Consider the following 19,586-nt stretch of genomic DNA (forward strand, 5'->3'; position numbering starts at 1 on the left):
ATACTTTAACACTTACATATATGATGCTTTTCTCTGATTCCAGTCAACAGTTTTCAGCTGAAGACGACAGTTAAAAGCTTCCATTTTGTCAACTCAAGTGAATGAGAACATACTTAGTGTACGTGTAGTCATTCATTTGTTCATTCTATATATATTGAGCACCTCTCTGCGCCAGGAACTCTGTTAGCTGCTGGGGACTAGTGCAAAAACAAGACAGATACAGTTTCTACTCTATGGAGCTTAGAGTCTATTTGGAAATCTCACCATTAAGTAACTACAGGAAGAAGTAAGTCAACAATTGAGACAAAAGGTGCCTTCATCTCTCAGTTTACCTACAAAACTGTGGCTTCCTGTAGAGGTGGTTTGGATTGTGTAAATTTTGATTTGCTGTATACGAGAAATTTCCATTAAAACCTAAAAATACATAAAGTCTACTAGAAACACACTAAATAGTTCTTTCTGAATGTATCTGTTGAATGAACATAAAAATGACAAAGGATTATTTTTTTTTTTAAAGAAAAAAGTGCTACTTATTCTGGAAATACCTTTAACCAAGGCAGTTTTCAGGGGAATTCATGACCGCTTTGGGTTAATGGTCATTGGCTTCATGTTCAGCCCTCAATTAAACTCTGAACTTCAATGGTTATTACTTAATTGACTTGGTTATATTTCATGTCGGCATCTCACAATGACCTTCCTTTTAAAAAATAAAAATTATGTTGGCGTAGCACCATGGGTCTTTGGCTGAGGCTGACATTGTTGCAGGCCCACACTGTTTTATATATGGTTGAGCCTCGAATTTGCTTAGGTTTGCTATCACTAGGGTACCTCCCATCATCCTTGCCTTTGAACTGAGACAGCTCTAGATAAATCCAAGTGATGAGGGAAAAGGAATGAAAGACAAAACCCATCGGTTGCCATGAGTAAGATGCAAAATAAATCCATAGATAGACACTTGATTCCAAGCACAGGGAGTTAGTCTTAATACCTTCATTATCACAATATCACATGATGGGTATTTTAAAATGGTACTGTATCTTTTCCTTACAAGTGACTCCAAATGTTTAGTTGTTCCAGTTAACCAGATGAAAACTTCAATCTCCTTTATTTACACACAAAACAGTAAGATCAAGTTGGATTTATTTAACTAATGAGATCGATTTTTAACAAGTAGGTATGATGCCAAGCTCTATGCTGTACTCACTGAAATGAATTAAGGCATCAAATGAGCATTTCCCCTCCCGCTGTATTGTGGAAAAGTTTTAAAAGTCTTTTTGAAGTACTTTGATCAAGCTTTGAAATCATTTTAGTGGATTACTATTGTATGAAAACTATAATTTATTGTGCTTGACCTAAGCAGCTCTTTGTCTCACAGCCATATTCAAAACAATAGCAGGAAAGTGAAAACCACAAGGGGAACCCAAGCTGTTCTGGTTATTATTTCATAATTCCATCTTCCTTATTTAATCTTTGGAATCCAGGCATGTTCTTAATAAAAGATCCTGTTTACCTTATATGGGAAGGTTCGTTTGGGGCAATACAATCAGAGGGTCCAAACTTTGTCATTGTCACCCTTCCTTTACCTAAGAGTGACCTTACACATTCGGAGAAGTGCTTCGCTATAAATGGAGACATTGCAGGCAGACTCGTCATTGTTTGCCTTTTGGTTTCCTCTCTCGTTAAGCTAACTTTGCTCCTTTACCCTCATCAAGAATGTCCCGGGGCACCTGGATGGCTCAGTCAGTTAAGCGCCTGACTCCTGATTTGGGCTCATGTCAAGATCTCACGGTTTGTGGGTTTGAGCCCCACACAGGCTCTGCACGGACAGTGCAGAGCCTGCTTGGGATTTTGTCTCCCCCTCTCTCTGCCCTTCCCTTGCTTGCTATCTCTCTCTCAAAATAACAAAAATAAAAACTTAGTTGGGGGGGTGCGGAAAACAATGTCCCAATTGTGGGATTTTCTCCTCCTATCCCTGCCACTCCCAAAGATGAACAAGCTAGGAGCGTTTCTCTAGTGAAATCATACAGGTATTTTCCCATTTCTTTAAGTTTCATCCACAGACAGAATACCATTACCACCACTCAGGCTGAAAGTAGCTGTAAACCTCACAGGTTCTTTCGGCTCCGTTTGCCACATGTCCTGACAGCCTAAATCTCACATCCTGTTTGACCCTGTAAAATCTTGTCTGAGAAGTTTTAGGAGTCTTCAAAGGTGTACCAGCTACCTGCTAACCCCCACCCCGAAGACCTCTGCATCAGGAGTTAGATGAAATGCATTTTGGTCTGGGGATGGTTTTCCGGAGAGAAAAAAAGGGTGAGAAAATGTAGTGAGAAAGCACAGAACACATGTCCACATGGAAGGAACTTGGCAAAGGTTAGTGAAGGGGAAAAAGGAGAGGGAGGAGGTGGGTGAAGAGAAGCAGCCTATGAAGACACTAAGCATTTAAATCAGTTGAAACACTAGGTCTGTAGTGCGTTGCATGTTAAAAAGAGCAGACACCTAAGGTATCTCGGTTCCACAGGGGCCAAGCAACAGCACATGGAGCTCTCAGTGAGAGGCGAGTGGATGAACCGTACACTTGGGTGCTGTGTGCTAATTAGCGTGGCCCACAGGGACCATTTAAGTGAACAACCTCATCCAGGGCTCTAAGCAATCCCCTCCCGGCCTGAGTTAATGCACCCCCCAAAGACCAACCATTTGTCATCTTTTCCAGGATGGAACCAAGCCCTGCTGATAATGATCAGGTACATCCACCTGTGGTTAAAAGAAAATTGTTTCCCCTGGAGATCCAGCTTTCTGCTTTGGACCCCGAAGCTTTTCCCTTTAGGTGTGTTGAGAAGAGTTGACATACACCTCACTAGAAGGCAGATGAAAGAAAAAAAATCTCACTTTTTGGGGGGGGGGGGTAAGGGTAGAAAGGAGCCTATGAAGTCACCTTAAGTTATCCGTGCTAGATCAGCTTTGCACTGAGCGGATCCCTTGCCACACTTCACATGGGGTCTTTGTGACAGCAGACGCCTGGCAGGCAAGTCTCTAACCACCGGAGAGAACATCGTTTCGTTTTACATTGTCCGCACACTCCTGCTTTTTTCTGCGTTGGCATAATTCATTACTGCAGTTTGCAGAATGCTCCATAAAACAAGATTTGGCTTTAATGTTAATGTTCTAATGACGACGACAACAAAAAGCATCCTGTCTACTTTCCAGGGCCGTTTTTATTGTCTTAACTAAAAAAACAAACAAGTAAACAACACACACCGGTTTAACACAGATAAAGATTTCTACCATAAAAGGAAAAAGAACAAGGAGGCTTGGAGTTTCCAATTTGGGAACACTACTCTTGTCTCCCTATACCCTTCCAGCTGAAGAGTGGTAGACAGAATAATCACATTCGTTTCAGGTGGGAAAAAACTTAGTTTTGAAACTTGAGAACTTTATCATCCTATGTATGGCTTACTGGTCTTGTTCCCATGTTGAAGGGCCACATTTTAAGACCTTGTTCATCAACAGGAGGTGGTGCCGTAGCCAGAGAATACCAGTACCTTCTTCTAACACATTATGTCAGGGCACCAGGTATAAGCAGGAATACGAAATGCAAGCACCTCTTCTATTTTTTTAAATTTATTTGTGCGCCCTCATCATAAATTTGTTTAATGCAAAGCCAACAAATCCTTGACAAGGGTTTAACAGGCTTTTCAACATCTGTGCAGATGAAATGTAATTCGTTCCTAAAGAAGAAAAAAGCAGTTTAGAGCATGCCACGAAAACTGTTTCTCAACAACAGTGTTAAAGTGTGTGCATGTGTGTGCACGCGTGTGCAAAGACAACAGTAGTTTCAGATGATTCTATTTCACTCCCAAAACCTGCGTGAGAATTGTACGCTGACACACAAGTCTGCCACAGAGACCTCCTTCCCATTTCATTTTCCTCCTCCTCTTTTGTGGAATGCAACCCACTACAGAGTTAAAATCCACACGTCTGGGCCGGACGTGTTTGTGTCTTTCAAAAGGAAAGGCAGCTGGCAGACTTATTTGCAAACCTCCTTAGGTACAAAATTAACAGGGCGCAAATGGTGGATTTTGTCTTTTCAAAGAAGCAAGCCATGTATATAACTTAGAGGTGGTTGCAGAAGTTCTATTTTTGTTAGTATTTCCCAATTTCATCTGTTCATTATAAAAGATATAATAGATTTTCAACATGGGGGCAAGTCTTTTATAAGTACATTTTCAGGTATAGATAAGCTTTTAACCTCCCAAAAGATAGGTTTATAATGAATTTATTGATGTTTTGCTTTAAATCGAAACTTGGTTAGCCGTGTAAAAACTGAGTAGATAAAAGCAAACAAATACAAAATCCCTTTTATTTTGCTTATTTGGAAAACTCTCTAGGCTTATTTCTGGTACACTTAATTCGTTCAAAGCTGAACATTTCTAATGCCTAAATTATCTGATTGTTATGTAATTATTATGTCATATAAAATGCAGATACAAAGCCGTGCACAGAATGTGCTTTTAAAAAGTTGTACGCATAAAAATACTGACTACCATTCATACTGACAAGCAGCCGTGTCTCAAAATAAACTTTTGCCCAGGCTGGCACCATGCTTCAATGGTCTCCCTTTTGCCCCCAGTCCAAAGGAGTGTGGTTTCCAGACACAATGTAACCAATACTTCTACATGAGATAAATGGAAAATCTTTGGTGTTCAAATAAGTATCATAAAAAGAGGAAATTCTCATCGAGTCTATTTTTTCAGCGTGGCTCAATGCCAGGGAAGTCAGGAAACCGTAAAGACTGGACAAAACAAGCAGAGGCTACCATCGAGGTCTACTAGAGCCTGGCAGGTGAGAGCAGAAATCTAGTTTCAGCCTCCATGTCTTCCAATCTGCTATGATTGTGCTAGATTATTCCATGATGGTAATTTAACACTGGGGACCTGTGAGAGTATGTGAAGACATCGGGGGGGGGGGGGGGGGGGGGAGAAAGAATGAATAGAGGCTTAGAAAAAAAATAAGGGGGTGGTTCGGGAACTGGGAGGAGAATTGAAAAATCACACCTTTCAAGTCTCCACATTTCTTCTTTTGTTCAGTATGAGCAGAAACCATCCGGAAGGAAGAAAGATTATGACTATCTATAAACTAACTGTTTGACAGAGACAGAAATGCTGATAATGAGTGGGTTGTGTCTGTAGTTCTTGGCTGTTCACATCAGCAAGGGATGAAGGAAAACAGAAACTCTTGATATGTTTGTCTAAAGAGGTAGTGGCGTGGCCACGGGCAGCCCGAGTTCAGCTCAAGTTCAGGGCAGATGGTGCCAGGAGTTTACATTGCAGGAAAGTAAAATTGCTTCCGGATTCACCTTTTCCTCCCGGCTTCTCTTCCAGGACCATCGGGGTCAAGCTAGGCTATGGCATAAGGTGACAATGTCCGTGGGGAAACAGGCTTTGAGCAGGATGCCCCTTTCCCGGTTACAGTCCAGTTCCTGGATAAAGCCGTACCAATAGATGACTAAGCCCGGCCCAAATCTGCAAAAACATGAGAAAATAACATGTGTGTTGGATCAACAGAATTCTCGAGAATGGTCATTTCTGAAGCATTGCGATGATGATTAAGGTCATCATTTCACCAAGTTTTTGTTTTGGTTGCTGTAATTGTGGCTGAGGGTGGAACTTCTAGCAAGCAGCGGGCTTACTTTAATACAAGTACTACTACAATCTCAGAGTTATTACCTTTCAAGGAACCTGAAGTATTGCATATACATGCGCGACCCTCATCACTTTTCAGTAAGGTGTTCTCAACTTGGGTTGACGTGAGTAACTGAGGAAGGATAAAACTAGACTCTTAACTGCGACGAGTTACTGTTGGGGAGCACCACACTTGGGATTCTATCTCCTAATGTTACCTTATCTCCTAACCTATTTTCAACCAAGGGGAAAACAAAAGGAATAATGTAAAAGTAGAATAGGTCAAGGTCCTCTTCTGGCTAGAATGCTGTATGCACATACCAATGGGGCCAGAGGTCCCTTTGGTCATCTCCTCTCTCAACTCCTCAAAAAGCAAACAAAAATCCAGATGACCACCGGGATCCCTCAGAGAGACCTTATCCCCGACCCTTCGTGTCTGTGTACAGTCTCTAAATATGAGCACGGCATGAAATTTGGTCATAGGTTCTTATCATGAAGATGATGGATGTCATGTAGACCATGAAGTATAGACAGATGCTGGCTTAAATCCTCAATCTTTCTAAGTTGTGCCTCCAAATTATCTCCAATTTTTGTTAGTTGCAGACTCAGGAAGTAACCCTGTAGAAGACTTTACCCATCAGGAAGTTGAGACCTTTAGGCTGGGTTCATAAAGATGTAATCACGATCAATCACTGTGCACACAGACATGTTTTGCCCATCAGTTTCACCTTTTTTTTTCTACCGAGAGTACTTAATTAAAGGGCAGCACTACTTTTGGTGTCATGTTGCAGGAATTTTACAGTGAAATCATAAATTATGAATGTTGGGTTAGTAAAAGGATGTCTAAAAACAGAACTGCTTTCTGTATTCTGACATTACAGCAGGCTGAGCCACGTTAGGCCAAAAAGCTTTTTTCCTTCCATGATTTATTATATGCTGTAGTGTACTTGCCAAAACTAATAGTCCAAGATGGGCTGCAAGATACTATATGCACAGGAACAAGTTCAGTTGGGTGTCACAGAACGGTAGCCAAGTTGTATGCAAGATTAATTGAACCTTTTGGGCAGAATGGCAACTCATCCACTGATGAGCGGCTCCAGGGGACATAGGAGCTGTGTACAGTGGGGCGGCCTTGGAGCACTAGACTCGATGGTATTTACCTGCCATTGGGGGCTGGCTTCAGAGAAGCCTGGGGAGACCTTACTTCCAGTTAACTGGGGGTTTCTTAGCAACTTGTAGTAACAAGTGTTTGCAACTGGAACATATACCATTTGGTATCTCTAGCTTACAAAAAGCTCTGGTTACTATCCAAAGATCTCGGATTTGTCACAACAAGCCTGGCAAGGGCGGGAAGATCTACAATCTTGTGTCTGCGATGCCTCGAAATTTCCCATCAGTGAAGCAGCCCTGGGTCACAGGGCTCTACAGACCTAACACTGAGCTCAACACATTCCTCCGCTGTCTTATGCAGCCATTCAGGAGACCATGATGTTCTTTAGAAAGGCACGAATATTTTTACAAAGGGAGAAAAAAAAAAAAAAATGTGATCTAACCAGTCATGGAAAAGAACAAAAGAATATATGGAGGTCATAAACAACAAGCTCAGTGTTTTAAAGATTTAATAAAACAAAAACACCTACCACCAAGCACTGAGGGAGCAAGAGCAGCCTACGCTTTCCCTGCACAGCTAAATCATACGCCAAAGGACACGAAGCATGACAGCTCTTTACGAAAATGGCATTTTCCGGGCAGAAAAGCCAGGCTGGGGAACACCTCAATGCCCAAGAAAATGGACTTGTTTCTCTTTTGAGGCAACAGAGGAAATCTGCAACTGGAAAGGGCTTTCCAAGACTGTGAATCTCAACATTTCACTGTAGTGGTTCACTACTAGGACTCCCTGAAGGTAGTATCACTGATCTAGAAATTCCTTTCAGAATATGTGAGTAGTGACACTTCAGAGGAGTCTGCTGGCTTTGTTTCGTAGCTTTTGGATGGAATTATGTTAACTTAGGCACTATTAGCCCTCTCATGTGGCTCAAAAGTTCTGATAATGTTGCTTAATTAAAAACAAAGCAACACAACTTCTCTTTGTAAGTGGCAAGTGGCAGGTAAAGGCTGTCCAGTTAGGTGTTCTTTGAATGAAAAAATAGGAACTTATTGGGTGACAAATTTGAACACTGAATGGCAGAGCACGATTTGGCCTTGTTCCCGATACCTACTTTAGTGTATTTCTTTCTCCATTAATTCAGGATCCAGAGATTATCAAATGCTGGCAAGATCACCTTCTAGCAACCTATCTGTTTATGAAGAGGCTGAACACATTAAGCAACTTTATAGAGTCAATCTTCCTTGGTTATCTGAACCAACAGAAGGGAACATTTTGGTCGATAATTTGAAAAACCAAGCAATCCAAGTCTAGCATTTCCAATCCAAGGTGTAAACCGGGGAGAAAACAGGACCTAGGACATTTTTTATGTAGGTCAAGTACATGCTCGTGGGTTGAATGATTTCATCTCTTTGATGCCTGTTCCCATTTATTGTGGCACTACTAGACAAGAATGAGATCACTGCAAAGGCAAACATAACCTTTGTGACCAATAAAAATCAAAGAGACTGTTAATGGCATTTAAAAGAAAACAGTCTCTGGGTCTGAGGGAATGTGCACAGCAGAGGGCTGGTCTACTACTGCGATGGCAGCCCTCCCCACCAGCCGGAGGAGACACTCTGGAATGGGGTGTATATGGGTATCTGAGTTGACTCCATAAACACATTTCAAGGTGGACTCTAATTTTCAGTTTACTATACTCATGGTCCAGTAACAAGATCAAAGACTCCATCCAAATGGATTTTAAAAACTCTCGTGGAGCAGAGATGGAGAACTCAAGTGACTTTTACACAAGTAATTTTGTTTGCAAGTAAAATACCGCCACACTCGCAAAAACAACAAATACCTCCTGACACAAATGGGAGGTCAAAGTCCCAGGACAGACCTCGAGAGTACGTACGAAAGATGAAGTTCCTCGTAAGTAACAACCTTACAAATCCATTTGAAATGCATTTCTCTGGTTCCCTTTCATTGTAGAGTATTTAGAGAAATTCAACAAGAGACTGTGGAGTGAAAGCTGGGGACCCTTTGGTGGTTTTTGTGCATAGGTGTCTCCCAGGCATTATCTATTTCGCCACTTGTCTCTGCTATATGGTGACCCTGCTGAGGGAAAAAGACCCTATTTTCTTTATCCGTGTGTTCTCCAGGCCTAGCACGGTTCCCTGGTGCCTGACAATCCTGCTCAAGGACAAGGTGGAGAACACCAAGTTCATAATAGGATCAGATAGCTTTGTGCCAGTCGCCCAACCAATGGCAGTTTCCAGAGAGACATGCTGGCAGGACTCAGCTGCTACCATGGCTTGGTGTTTTTATTAGTAACCAAGATGAGCACATAGATGGTCTATTTTGGGATCATGGGGATGATAGTAACAGTAACAACCTTAATTATCATCACTTTCAGAGCACTTGCTATGTGCTATTCTAAGCGCTTTCCACAGATCTACCCATTTAATTCTCAGGGCAACTTGATGAGGCAGGTGCACTTAATGTCCCCATTCTGCAAATGGAGAAACTGAGGCACTGAGAAATTAGCTAGTTTGCCGAAGGTCTCCTAGCTAAAAAGTGGGGGAACCTGTTTTGGAGCCCAAGGCAGTCTGGTTGCCCCATCTGTGACTATCTCACTATGAGGTAGTGATCTAACTGGATGTCACCCTGTATGATAGACTTTAACCAGAAAAACAGAGGAAATGCCCTTTGTACTGGTGAGACCATGCCTAGAGCGTTTTGCAGGGTGGGTGTCATGTTTTAAGAGGAGTATCTCCGGTCTGGAATTGCTCCAGAGGAAAACTCTATGATACCTGAGGAACTGTTAGAATAACCGAGTATTTGTGATGTAGAAATAAGCATGTAGGGTGAGATAACATGCTCATTCACTAGCCTCTGATTTTTAGAGCACTCCTGGGAAGAAGTGATGAGATTCACGCTGTAGCTCTTGAGCAGAGACTTAGGGCCAAGGTCTGAAATTTACCAAGAATTGTATATTGATTCAACCTGAATAAAAAGTTTCCTACAGATGTAGCTTTTGACAACACGGAGTGAGCTGCCTTACAAATGGGTGACAGTTCTGTGACTGGATCTACTAAATTGAAGCTGAACTTCTATCTATTGAAAAAAATAAATAGAACACATGAGTTTTTTTAATACAAAATCCTGAATAATCAGCATCTTTTGGGAAATTAGTTGATCTGGCAACAATCAGCTGGAGCTAAGTAACAGTTGCCCCCTTTTGACAAGACCTGTTTCAGGTTTGCTGCAGTCCTCCCCATTCTCTGTTAGTCCCTGATGTTAAGGCTCCACATCAGGTGCCATTTATCATCGTGCTTGTTCTGTAGACTTTAATTGTAGAGATACATTTTTCCATACTCCTATCAAATTTGGGAAAGCAAAAGTAACCTCATGTTTCAAGAAAGAATTGGAAGGGGGCATCTGGGTGGCTCCGTTGGTTGAGTGTCCAACTTCAGCTCAGGTCATGACCTCGGTGTTCATGAGTTCAAACCCCACATGAGGCTCTGTGCTGACAGCGCGGAGGGTGGAGCCTGCTTCAGATTCTGTGTCTCTCTCTCTCTCTGCCCCTCCCTGACTCACAGTCCCCTTCTCTAACAAAAAAAATTTTTTTTAAGGAACGGAAGAAGCCCATTTCTTATGTCCTGCCTACTCTGCTCATTTTGTTGTCCGCTTGTCCCCATGGACATTTGAGTTCTTGACCTCAGCCCAGAGAAGTCACTCAGAGGTTCTCCAACTTGGGCCAGAAACTCTGGAGATTGTAATAGACCTGTTATGCGTCTCAAGCACTATCCTCAGACAGAAAAAATGAACAGGTCTTATTTTTTAAATGCACGTAAGATATTTCATTCATATGTAGAACTTGAGAAAGTCAACAGAAGACCATGGGGAAAGGGAAGTGGAAAAATACAGTTTCAAACAGAGAGGGAGGCAAACCATACGAGATTCTTAAATACAGAGAACAAACTGAGGGTTGATGGGGGGAGGCCGAGGGGGGAGGGCAATATTGGTGACAGGCATTGAGGAGGGCACTTGTTGGGATGAACACTGGAAGTTGTATGTAAGCTATGAATCATGGGAATCTACGCCCAAAGACAAGAACACACTGTAGACACTGTATGTTAGCTAACTCGACAATTTATATTTGCAACCAACAATTTTAAAAAATGCACAAAAAATAGAGTTCACAGCTTTCAGTCATTATGTATTGTCTAAGTAGATGGAATCTAGAAGCACAGCTATAATCACGTGAAGGATAGAAATAACCGTTTTAAGTATTTTCAAATTTGGCAAGATTGGGGGACACTGTTTTAATTCGTTATAATTTCTATAGGTGGATATGTTACATACAGGTAAAAAGCATATAAAAGGGGAGTCTATTAAATGGGTAATTCTAAGGCACATTAAAGATATCTAAAAATACTAAGCATGTTAAAGATGTCTGAAAATACAAAGATGTTTATAAGTAACCTGTCCATGCACATAAGGTTCATCTTCACAGGAAAAAGTGAGCTAGAAGGAATGGCATTTACGTATTGCATCGGGTCCCATTTAGAACTCACTCAACAGAGGGCAGTCTCTATCTGTAGGAAGAGAGGCACCCAAAACAAGCATCAAACCAAATGTCGGAACAACAGGAATGAAAAAAGACCCACAGGAGGGGTAGTGCTGGAGTTCTGAGCTGAAGCTAAGAGATGCAGAAAGGTAGTGTGGTCAACCAACATCTAAGGTGACCTCAATGATTCATGCCTCTGGAGATCATGCCCTTGTGTAATCCCCTCCCCCTTGAATGTTGGCTGGAACTAGGGATTTGCCTCTAACAAAACAATATAGCAAAAGTGATAAGAATTCACTTGTGATTAGGTTACAAGAGACTGACTTCCATCTTTGCTACAACACACTCTCTTGCCTTCTCAACTTGCATACTTTGATGAAACAAACCGTCATTTGGGAGAGGCCCACTTCAGCTGAGACCACACTCCCTGGGCCAATGTCTTGAATACAGCCTGTGAGAGACAGGGTAGAAGAAAACCCAGCTAAACTACGCCCATATTCTTCAATCACAGGGAGAGTGAGCTAACAAATGTATGTTATTTTAACTCCTTTAGTTTGGAAGTAGTTTGCTATACAGCAATACACACACACACACCGGACTAGTCAAATATCCTTCTTCACATATGCAGTATGGAAAGTCCTGGTGGCTTTTTATACTAGTTACACTTTAACCCAGAATCTACAGCAGAAGGCATTACTGAATGAGATTATAAGTAGCAGCTCTTCATCAAGACTGGTCAGTTTTTTTAAAATGTTTATTTTGAGAGAGAGAGCGAGAGAGAGAGAGAGAGAGAGAGCGCGAGCACGCACAAGGTGGGGAGGGGCAGAGAGAGAAGAAGAGAGTGAATCTCAAGCAGACTCCATGCTGTCAGCAGGCACTTCAAGGCTAGTAACTTATCAAGCAGATCTGCACTTTTATACTAATGGAACTTCTTGGCTCCTAACTTAGACTATACCAATACCTCTGCCTGCTATTTATCTAGGACACTGGGGTTACCCAAGGATGTATAGAAATCATATATAAAATGAAGAATTCTGGACATTTTCTCCAGTGCTGTGTTTTTTTCCCCTCGAGTTAGAGAGAGACAGAGAGAGAGAGAGAGAGAGAGAGAGAGAGAGAGAGAGAGAGAGAGAGAGAGAAATGTGTGTGAGCTGGGGAGGGGAAGAGAGAGAGGGTGAGAGAGAATCTTAAGCAGGCTCCATGCTGTCAGCCCAGAGACCAATGAGGAGCTCGATCTCACCAACTGCAAGATCATGACCTGACCCTAAATCAAGAGTCGGGCGCTTAATGGACTGAACCACCAGGCGCCCACCAGCGCATGGTTTTGGTGTTGGTTGGTTATTGGGCTTCTGAAGCTGCAAACATGAGGGACAGAGATAGGGTGTGAGAGGCTGGTTACAGTTGGGGTACTTGCCAGTCAAGGTGAGTGACTGCTGACAACTAGAGAAGAGACATTTAAAAACCTCCAATTGTGGCAATCTAATGCTGTTTGGTGTTGGGGTCAATAGACTTTGTCAATTACGGGTGCTGAGGACAGTCCAGGATAAATCAGCGGTTAGGTTTTGTTACATTAAGAGCAGGGCAATCTGTAATAGATTTTTAAAAGACTACCACCAAGAATGTTTTACAAATGGTAGTTCATTGAGTAAATTCTTAGTTTTCTTGAAGAATTTAGCTATTCTCAGTCACCTAGGATGGCAGAGTACAGATGTTGGACAGAACATGAGTTACAAATCATGTCTTTCACTGCACGGTTTTCCCTGTGAGAAACTCAGAGGTATGGACAGAAGATTTGGGCCCACATTCAGGAAGGACTTGCTTACTCTTTCTTAGCTATGAAAAAAAAAATACACCCCCTTTCCTTTCCATATCCTTACACTATTGTTTATAAAGCAGGCATTTCTTGGATGGTATCTTTACTTGTAGAGAAAAGGGAAGAAGATTAAGTGTCTATTGTCAGACCTCTTACACTTCTTCAGACAGTGCTGAAATCAAAGATAGATGCAGAAATTCAGAGATACCTAGATACCGTTTTGCTTAAGTTGGTTCCAATAAGTAACTCCCTGGTTGGTTTCCTGAAGCCTTTGTAGCTTCTAGGTCTCTACAGATTCGAGAGAGCCCTTGGCCAGACATTACGTCTATAAAGGTATTGTCTAAATACATATATAAAGGGGCTCCTGTCTGGCTCAGTAGGTAGAGCATGCAACACTTGATGTCAGGGTTTTAAGTTCGAGCCCCACACTGGGTGTATAAATTACTTAAAAGCCAAATGTTAAAAAAATACAAATATAAAACGATCTGATTCCAATAACCCACACCAAAGAGGTAACAAACATTTACGGCACTTGTTAAGCACCCGGCAGTGTGGTAAGCCCTTTTATGCATACAGATTAATTTGATATTCCCAAGCAACCTAGGATTGTCCCCATTCTACAGAGGAAAACTAAGAGGCACAATAAGGAGGTTTTGAACTTCAGCAGTCTGGCTGTAAGGCTTGTGCTTGTAACCACTACCCTTGTCTTTATACACCAATTTCAACAGTCATTCAACTTTGAGAAGTATTTACAACACCTGCAAAAGAGACGAGCAGGGCCCTGGAAGGCAGGCGACTAATCAAAAGCTCAGTATATGAGTTGAGATTCACCTGTCTACAAGGAATAATTCTTCAAGTGTGAAGTCAATAGTTTCACACTAAGAAGTTTATCCAGCTACTCATTTCGATTTAAGTGTCACCGTGTTTGGGAAGTATATGGAAAAGCAACTTATAATTCAGGTGAAGAAATTAAAATGATTACTTTTGAGGGAGCATATTTAAAGCACCTGACAATCAGAAAAGTAAACTGGGGAACGGGAATTACCAAATCGCTGCATAAAGTTCGGAGAAGAGAAATGTTTCCCTGCCGTGAGGGGATTCAGAAGTTATGGGGCAGAATCTAAACATGAGCAAGGAGGAGTAAATCCAGAACACTGCCGCAGCCTGTTCATGTAAATGGAAATAAACAGCTGGAATAAGTTACGAGGAAAACTGAGGGAAGCAACGGGTCTAAGTGAGCATATCAGGTGGAGATTTGTCTTCCCAGAAAAGAAGGTTCAGACTTGCTAAGCAGGGTTGATGCAGTGAACCCCAAAGGCCCATCTTTGCTTCTAAAATACCTCTAGTAGAGACATGTAGCTTATGATTGTGGCACTAACTTGGCTCATCTGTGTTTGTCTTCAGCTCTATGAGAAAAATCACTACATATTTTTTGAAGAATCAGAGGCTTTTTATGTCTTTTGGTAATACAGTGTACAAGGCAAGGGTTGTGGAATTCATATATGATCACAAAATTTGCCTGGGACACAGAATAAGGCAAACTCGTGAGATTGATCTAATACTCCTCTTAATGAGCTGAATCACCATGAATACATAAAAAAGGATTCTTGGGGTGCCTGGGTGGCTCAGTTGGTTAAGCGTCCAACTTTATTTAGCTTAGGTCATAATCTCGCGGTCAGTAGTTCGAACCTCACGTCGGGTTCTGTGCTGACAGCTCGGAGCCTGGAACCTGCTTTGGATTCTATGTCTCCCTCTCTCTCTGCCCCTCCCCCTGGTCGTACCCTGTGTCTGTCTGTCTCTCTCTCTGAAAAATAAACATTAAAACAAAACAAACAAAAAAAGAATTCTTGATGCACTAGGGTTCTAACAATACAAATCTGGATTGACACAAGTTTTAATTGAAAGATAACAGGACTATGGAATGATTTGTTGAGTTACTCATGTTTCTTGTTCATGAGTCTTCAATAATAAAAACAAAACAATTTTATTGCTTGAAATCTTTGTTTCCCACCCAAATCTTTTCCTTCAATTCACAAAAAACCCTTCTCCAAAAAGGAGAACAGCACAGTATATGTGAAACTATATATATACACACACACACATAATGTGTATATATAGTGTGCATACATATATAGCATGCATGCATATATATTACACATGTATACTATGTGTATACACAGTTTTCTCTTTCTCCTTTTGAGTTGCTGTGTGGGCTCTGGGAGATATTCTGAGGATGTGTGCAGGCATGCGGCTGTTGGAAGTCAATTGTTTCACCATCAAAAAGACTTGCATGTGGTTTTTATGAAGGATGAATTCTCAAACATGCAGCTCAGGACAGCGGAGAAATATAAAACATCTTGTAACTGTTTTAAAATAAACTCTTCCACTGTTTATTTAGTTTTAATCTGCGTGTTGTAGATTGGTTATGCACTTGTTAATCACTGTTGTATGTATCTCCAGACAGAGTTGTAAATAACTTTTCAGTCCAAGTGAAATATGCTTGCACATGTTTATATGCAAAGTATGTATTTATGCCTATGTGTAAGTATGTGTACAATAATAATAGATTAGTGATCATGTAATATAGTATCCTAAGGTTCTGGCACTATGGTCAATTTAATATACGATGCAAATACTCTTTCTGTAGTTTCTAGAGATGAAAAATCTAACTTGGTTGTTTCATTTACTTTTTTTTTTTTTTTTGCCTGGAAGGTCTGTGTTTGTAAAATGAAATGAACAAAGGAAGAGAACCCTAGTTAGGAATGTTCTCATTCAATTCCTAGATCCTGGTTACTACAATTGCAACTTTATCTCTGTAACATCAACTCACTACAATTTTGAAAATAGAAAGGCAAAAATATAAATACTGATTCACTTCAGGCCTTTATGCCACATAGAAAATAAACAAAATACATTATTTTGACGAAAATTTAAGATGTATATAAATATACAACCACAGGCACCTGAAATTCTCCTTGATGTTTATGTAACTTGGCATTTTCATGTCGACATTAAATTGCCTGGAAAAGTGCTTAATTTCCACTCCACTTTGCCCTGTGTTGGATACACTTAGATGCCACACTTCCAGTTTCTCCAGCCTATTGTAAATTCTTACAAGAGTAAAGCAGAGATGAGTGGAATAGAATACAATAGCAGATGCTATTTTGTTTTTAATCTGCTGTCTTTAATATGTCTTCTTGGAGAAATGCTTATACCTGGCAGTGGTGGGTCAGCTCCTCTACATTTTACCTAGTAAAAATGTGCGCACATGCACACACACACACACACACACACACGGATCTGCATGCAAGCTTATGTCTGTGGCTTCATAGCAGAATAGGACAGTTTACGAGGTCATGACCAATTCTGCAACTCTGTACCTGGCTCAGGTTTTAATAATGTAGGAACAAAAGCTATTCACATTTTAAGTAAAAAACAGAAGTTATCAAGTGAATACAAGACATGCTAAAAGGTCCACAGCAAAAGAATTACCATGATGTGTTATTCTAGAAGTCTTCCCAGACAAGGAGAGTTCTCAGCTAAGTTGTATTTATTCCTCTAATGGCCCTTTTAGTTTTCTCCATTATAGATTCACCTTTTGAGGAGAGAAAGGAGAGTGGGATGAGGGGCCAGAGAGAGACTTAATGGGACGATGGAGTCAGACACATATCGAGATTACTTCATTGTGAAATTGTAGGATAAAACTTAACTCTGATAGCTCTGGTTTTTGTTTCAATTGAGGACATATGGAGTAGGCATCTTCAAACGCGAAGAGAGATCAAATGCCTACACCCTAAAAGTCGCAAAGGACCCAAGGTCCAATCTACTTGGACTTTGACTTCAAGTAAGAGAACACTTCAGGGGGACCTTGGGTGCAAATTATATCTATCCACCTAGAATTTATACCCCAGCCTTCCTCCAAAAGTTGGGGTACTTTACAAAATTGGTTGTGTGAGTTATTACGTTCTCTCAGTTATTTCCCCAGGGAAACATGCCAAAGGCAAGCCCATCATTTCAGCTGATTTAGTGTTTGATGCCAGAGAATGTATAATTGATATGACGACCATAATGGATAGTGATTGCCTTACTGGTAAAGCCTTGGCTGGCACCACCATAGTCCATTTTTGGGGTTCACCCGTTAGCCTACCAGACTTGCTCTGGCAAATTTTGAGGTTATTTCTTAACTTTTCCTTTCTAGCTGTCTGAATAGTAGAAATTAGCAATGTTATAAAATATAAGAAGGTTTTCTTACATAAATATTGCCTACTCCAAATATGCATTGTCATGTAGTCTTTTATTATTAGGTAGAGGGAAAATGGGGTCTCTTCTTCCTTGGCTCAGTTCTCAAAAGATGACCGGGTAACCCAGAGTTCAGTCAGATGTTTATCTCAAGGCACAGGGAGATTTATGGGTTCTGGATATATAAAAGTCTGCTTGAAATAAAAAATTATTGGAATTTTCATCCTTGGCAAAGTCAAATAACTAAAGGATTAAGGCTGATACATGTTGCCTTATAAATCTATCATTAACCAAATGTGACACAATGCTCTAGGTATGTCAAATCCCAACTTGCTCTAAATGGGTAGTTAAAATTTTCTTACAATAAATATTTCACGATAAGAAAAATCTCTTTGGCTAACCAACATAGTCCTCAAAAGCAAACCTCCCAGTTTTATAGATCCACAAAAGCCAATTCTGGAAAGAGGGTAAAATTAGGAGTTGGAACCATCTAGGTTATTAGCAAAAATGGCCAGGTAATAGAAAACCATAGAACAGTACTCAGAAAATAAAACACGGATCATCTGGCCTTGCGGTTATCAAACACTTCCAGAATATAAGCTCCATGGAGGCAGCTTGTATTTCAGCAGCCCTTAGGAGCCAGCCAAAAAATGCTGGCTGAGCAGATATATGAACGTATGAATGAATACCCCTGCAGGGCTCCTGCCACAGAAGCTGTGAGTGGTAGCAAAAAAGATTCCACCCCCCCACCCCCAATGCATGTTAACTTTTGGCCATGCAGAGAAGCAAATATATTTGCTTTATATATTTTTGAGAAAGACAGAGGGAGCAGGGGAGGGGCGGAGAGAGAGGATGAAAGAACGCCAAGCAGGTTCCATGCTGTTAGCACAGAGCCCAACATGAGGCTCAACCCATGAACTATGAAATCATGACCTGAGCCAAAAATCAAGAGTCGGACACTTAACTGACTTAGCCACCCAGGCACCCCAAAGTTTTTTTTTTTGAGAGGGAGGGAGTCTTAAGCAGGCTCCATGCCCAACATGTGGAGTCCAATGTGGGGATCTACCTCAGGACTATGAGATCATGAATGACCTGAGTCACCATCAAGAGTCAGACACTTAACCGACTGAGCCACCCAGGCACCCCCAGAAAGTCATTTTTAAAGGTGAGAAGATGAACCTTAAAACTGTGCCCAAAGTGCCCAATCTGGAGAGCCAGTCCCAGAGGTTTTGCTATTAGGAGTCTGTCTTCCAGGTTGTTACTGGGGGAGAGGATGCTGTGGTTTAAAACCTGGCAGGAAACACGATTCCTGCTCCCTGGAAGGGACACTACTGGTGTTTGCAGTACTGAAGGGAGATGGGTAGGAATTGGCCATTCAGGAGCCAATTGGTACACACAGGTGGCTCCCAAGTCCTTTCAATACAATCAATTTAGGTAGGCTTTTGTTTACAGTAGCTTTTATCTAGAAGATAAGGTTGTAAAAATGTCACTCAAAGTCAAGTGCTACTGTTCCCAGCCATATCTCAGCAGGTTCATCTGTTTTACTTCTTCCTCCCTTTCCAAATACCTTAAGGTGTTTAAGATGAGTGACGAGATATCCAACTATTAAAGTGAACAGTATTTGTGTATGACACATGGGTTTGCACTCAGTGAACCACAAATACCATCCAGCGGCGCCTGTATCTTTCTCAAGTTCAGCAGGAGCCTGTGTGTCTTCCTCACTGCTCTACTCTCCAACAACACATCAATTCTCCAACATGAGCTTTATGCCCTTTTCAGTAGTGCTCGTTTAAGAAAATCAGAGTCTGATGGCTCTATGTGGGCGTGTGGCTTTTCATTTATTTATACTGTCTCTGCACCAAAGGGGCACGTACAGTGAAACAGCAAAATACAAATAGAAAGTTGGGCTCAGGAGAAGAGTATAGCACACATTCTCATTTTATTATGAAAATGAGTTTTGAAGGTCAACTCTACAGTTACAAAAATTTAAATCTAAGCCTGTAAAGATCTTACCCGATTTTTAATGTAAAGGTGTTATTTAGTTAATGGATCCATAAGATGAGGCTCTGAGCCAGGGAGGTTTCCAAGTGATGAGAAGAAAGGCATCCTGGGCCAGCTCCAGGTGACAGTTACCAACAGGACAGTGAGGTGGGCAGGATGGCCACGAGCAGACATACACACAGCAGGGGA

At 41.2% G+C, this 19,586-nt stretch overlaps 1 protein-coding gene across 12 annotated transcripts in view; it reads right to left on the reverse strand.

The window, feature by feature from the left end:
* Window positions 1-19,586, reverse strand: part of CB3H15orf41 (chromosome B3 C15orf41 homolog) — a 296,333-nt gene that overhangs the window by 77,914 nt on the left and 198,833 nt on the right. For 5 of the 12 annotated variants that reach the window (XM_045059575.1, XM_045059576.1, XR_006599343.1 and 2 more), the window contains exon 11: window positions 5,357-5,522. The exons of 2 other annotated variants lie outside the window; for them this stretch is intronic. In XM_045059575.1, the coding sequence (XP_044915510.1) occupies window positions 5,393-5,522 (130 nt within the window). In that variant the 3' untranslated portion in view covers window positions 5,357-5,392. Of the gene's footprint in view, window positions 1-3,197; window positions 5,523-19,586 lie in introns of those variants that run through there. 5 more of the 12 variants (XM_006932656.5, XM_023255525.2, XM_045059574.1 and 2 more) reach the window with 4 other exon arrangements.

Source organism: Felis catus, chromosome B3 (assembly GCF_018350175.1).
Source record: "Felis catus isolate Fca126 chromosome B3, F.catus_Fca126_mat1.0, whole genome shotgun sequence".
In the NCBI taxonomy this organism is placed as follows: domain Eukaryota; kingdom Metazoa; phylum Chordata; class Mammalia; order Carnivora; family Felidae; genus Felis; species Felis catus.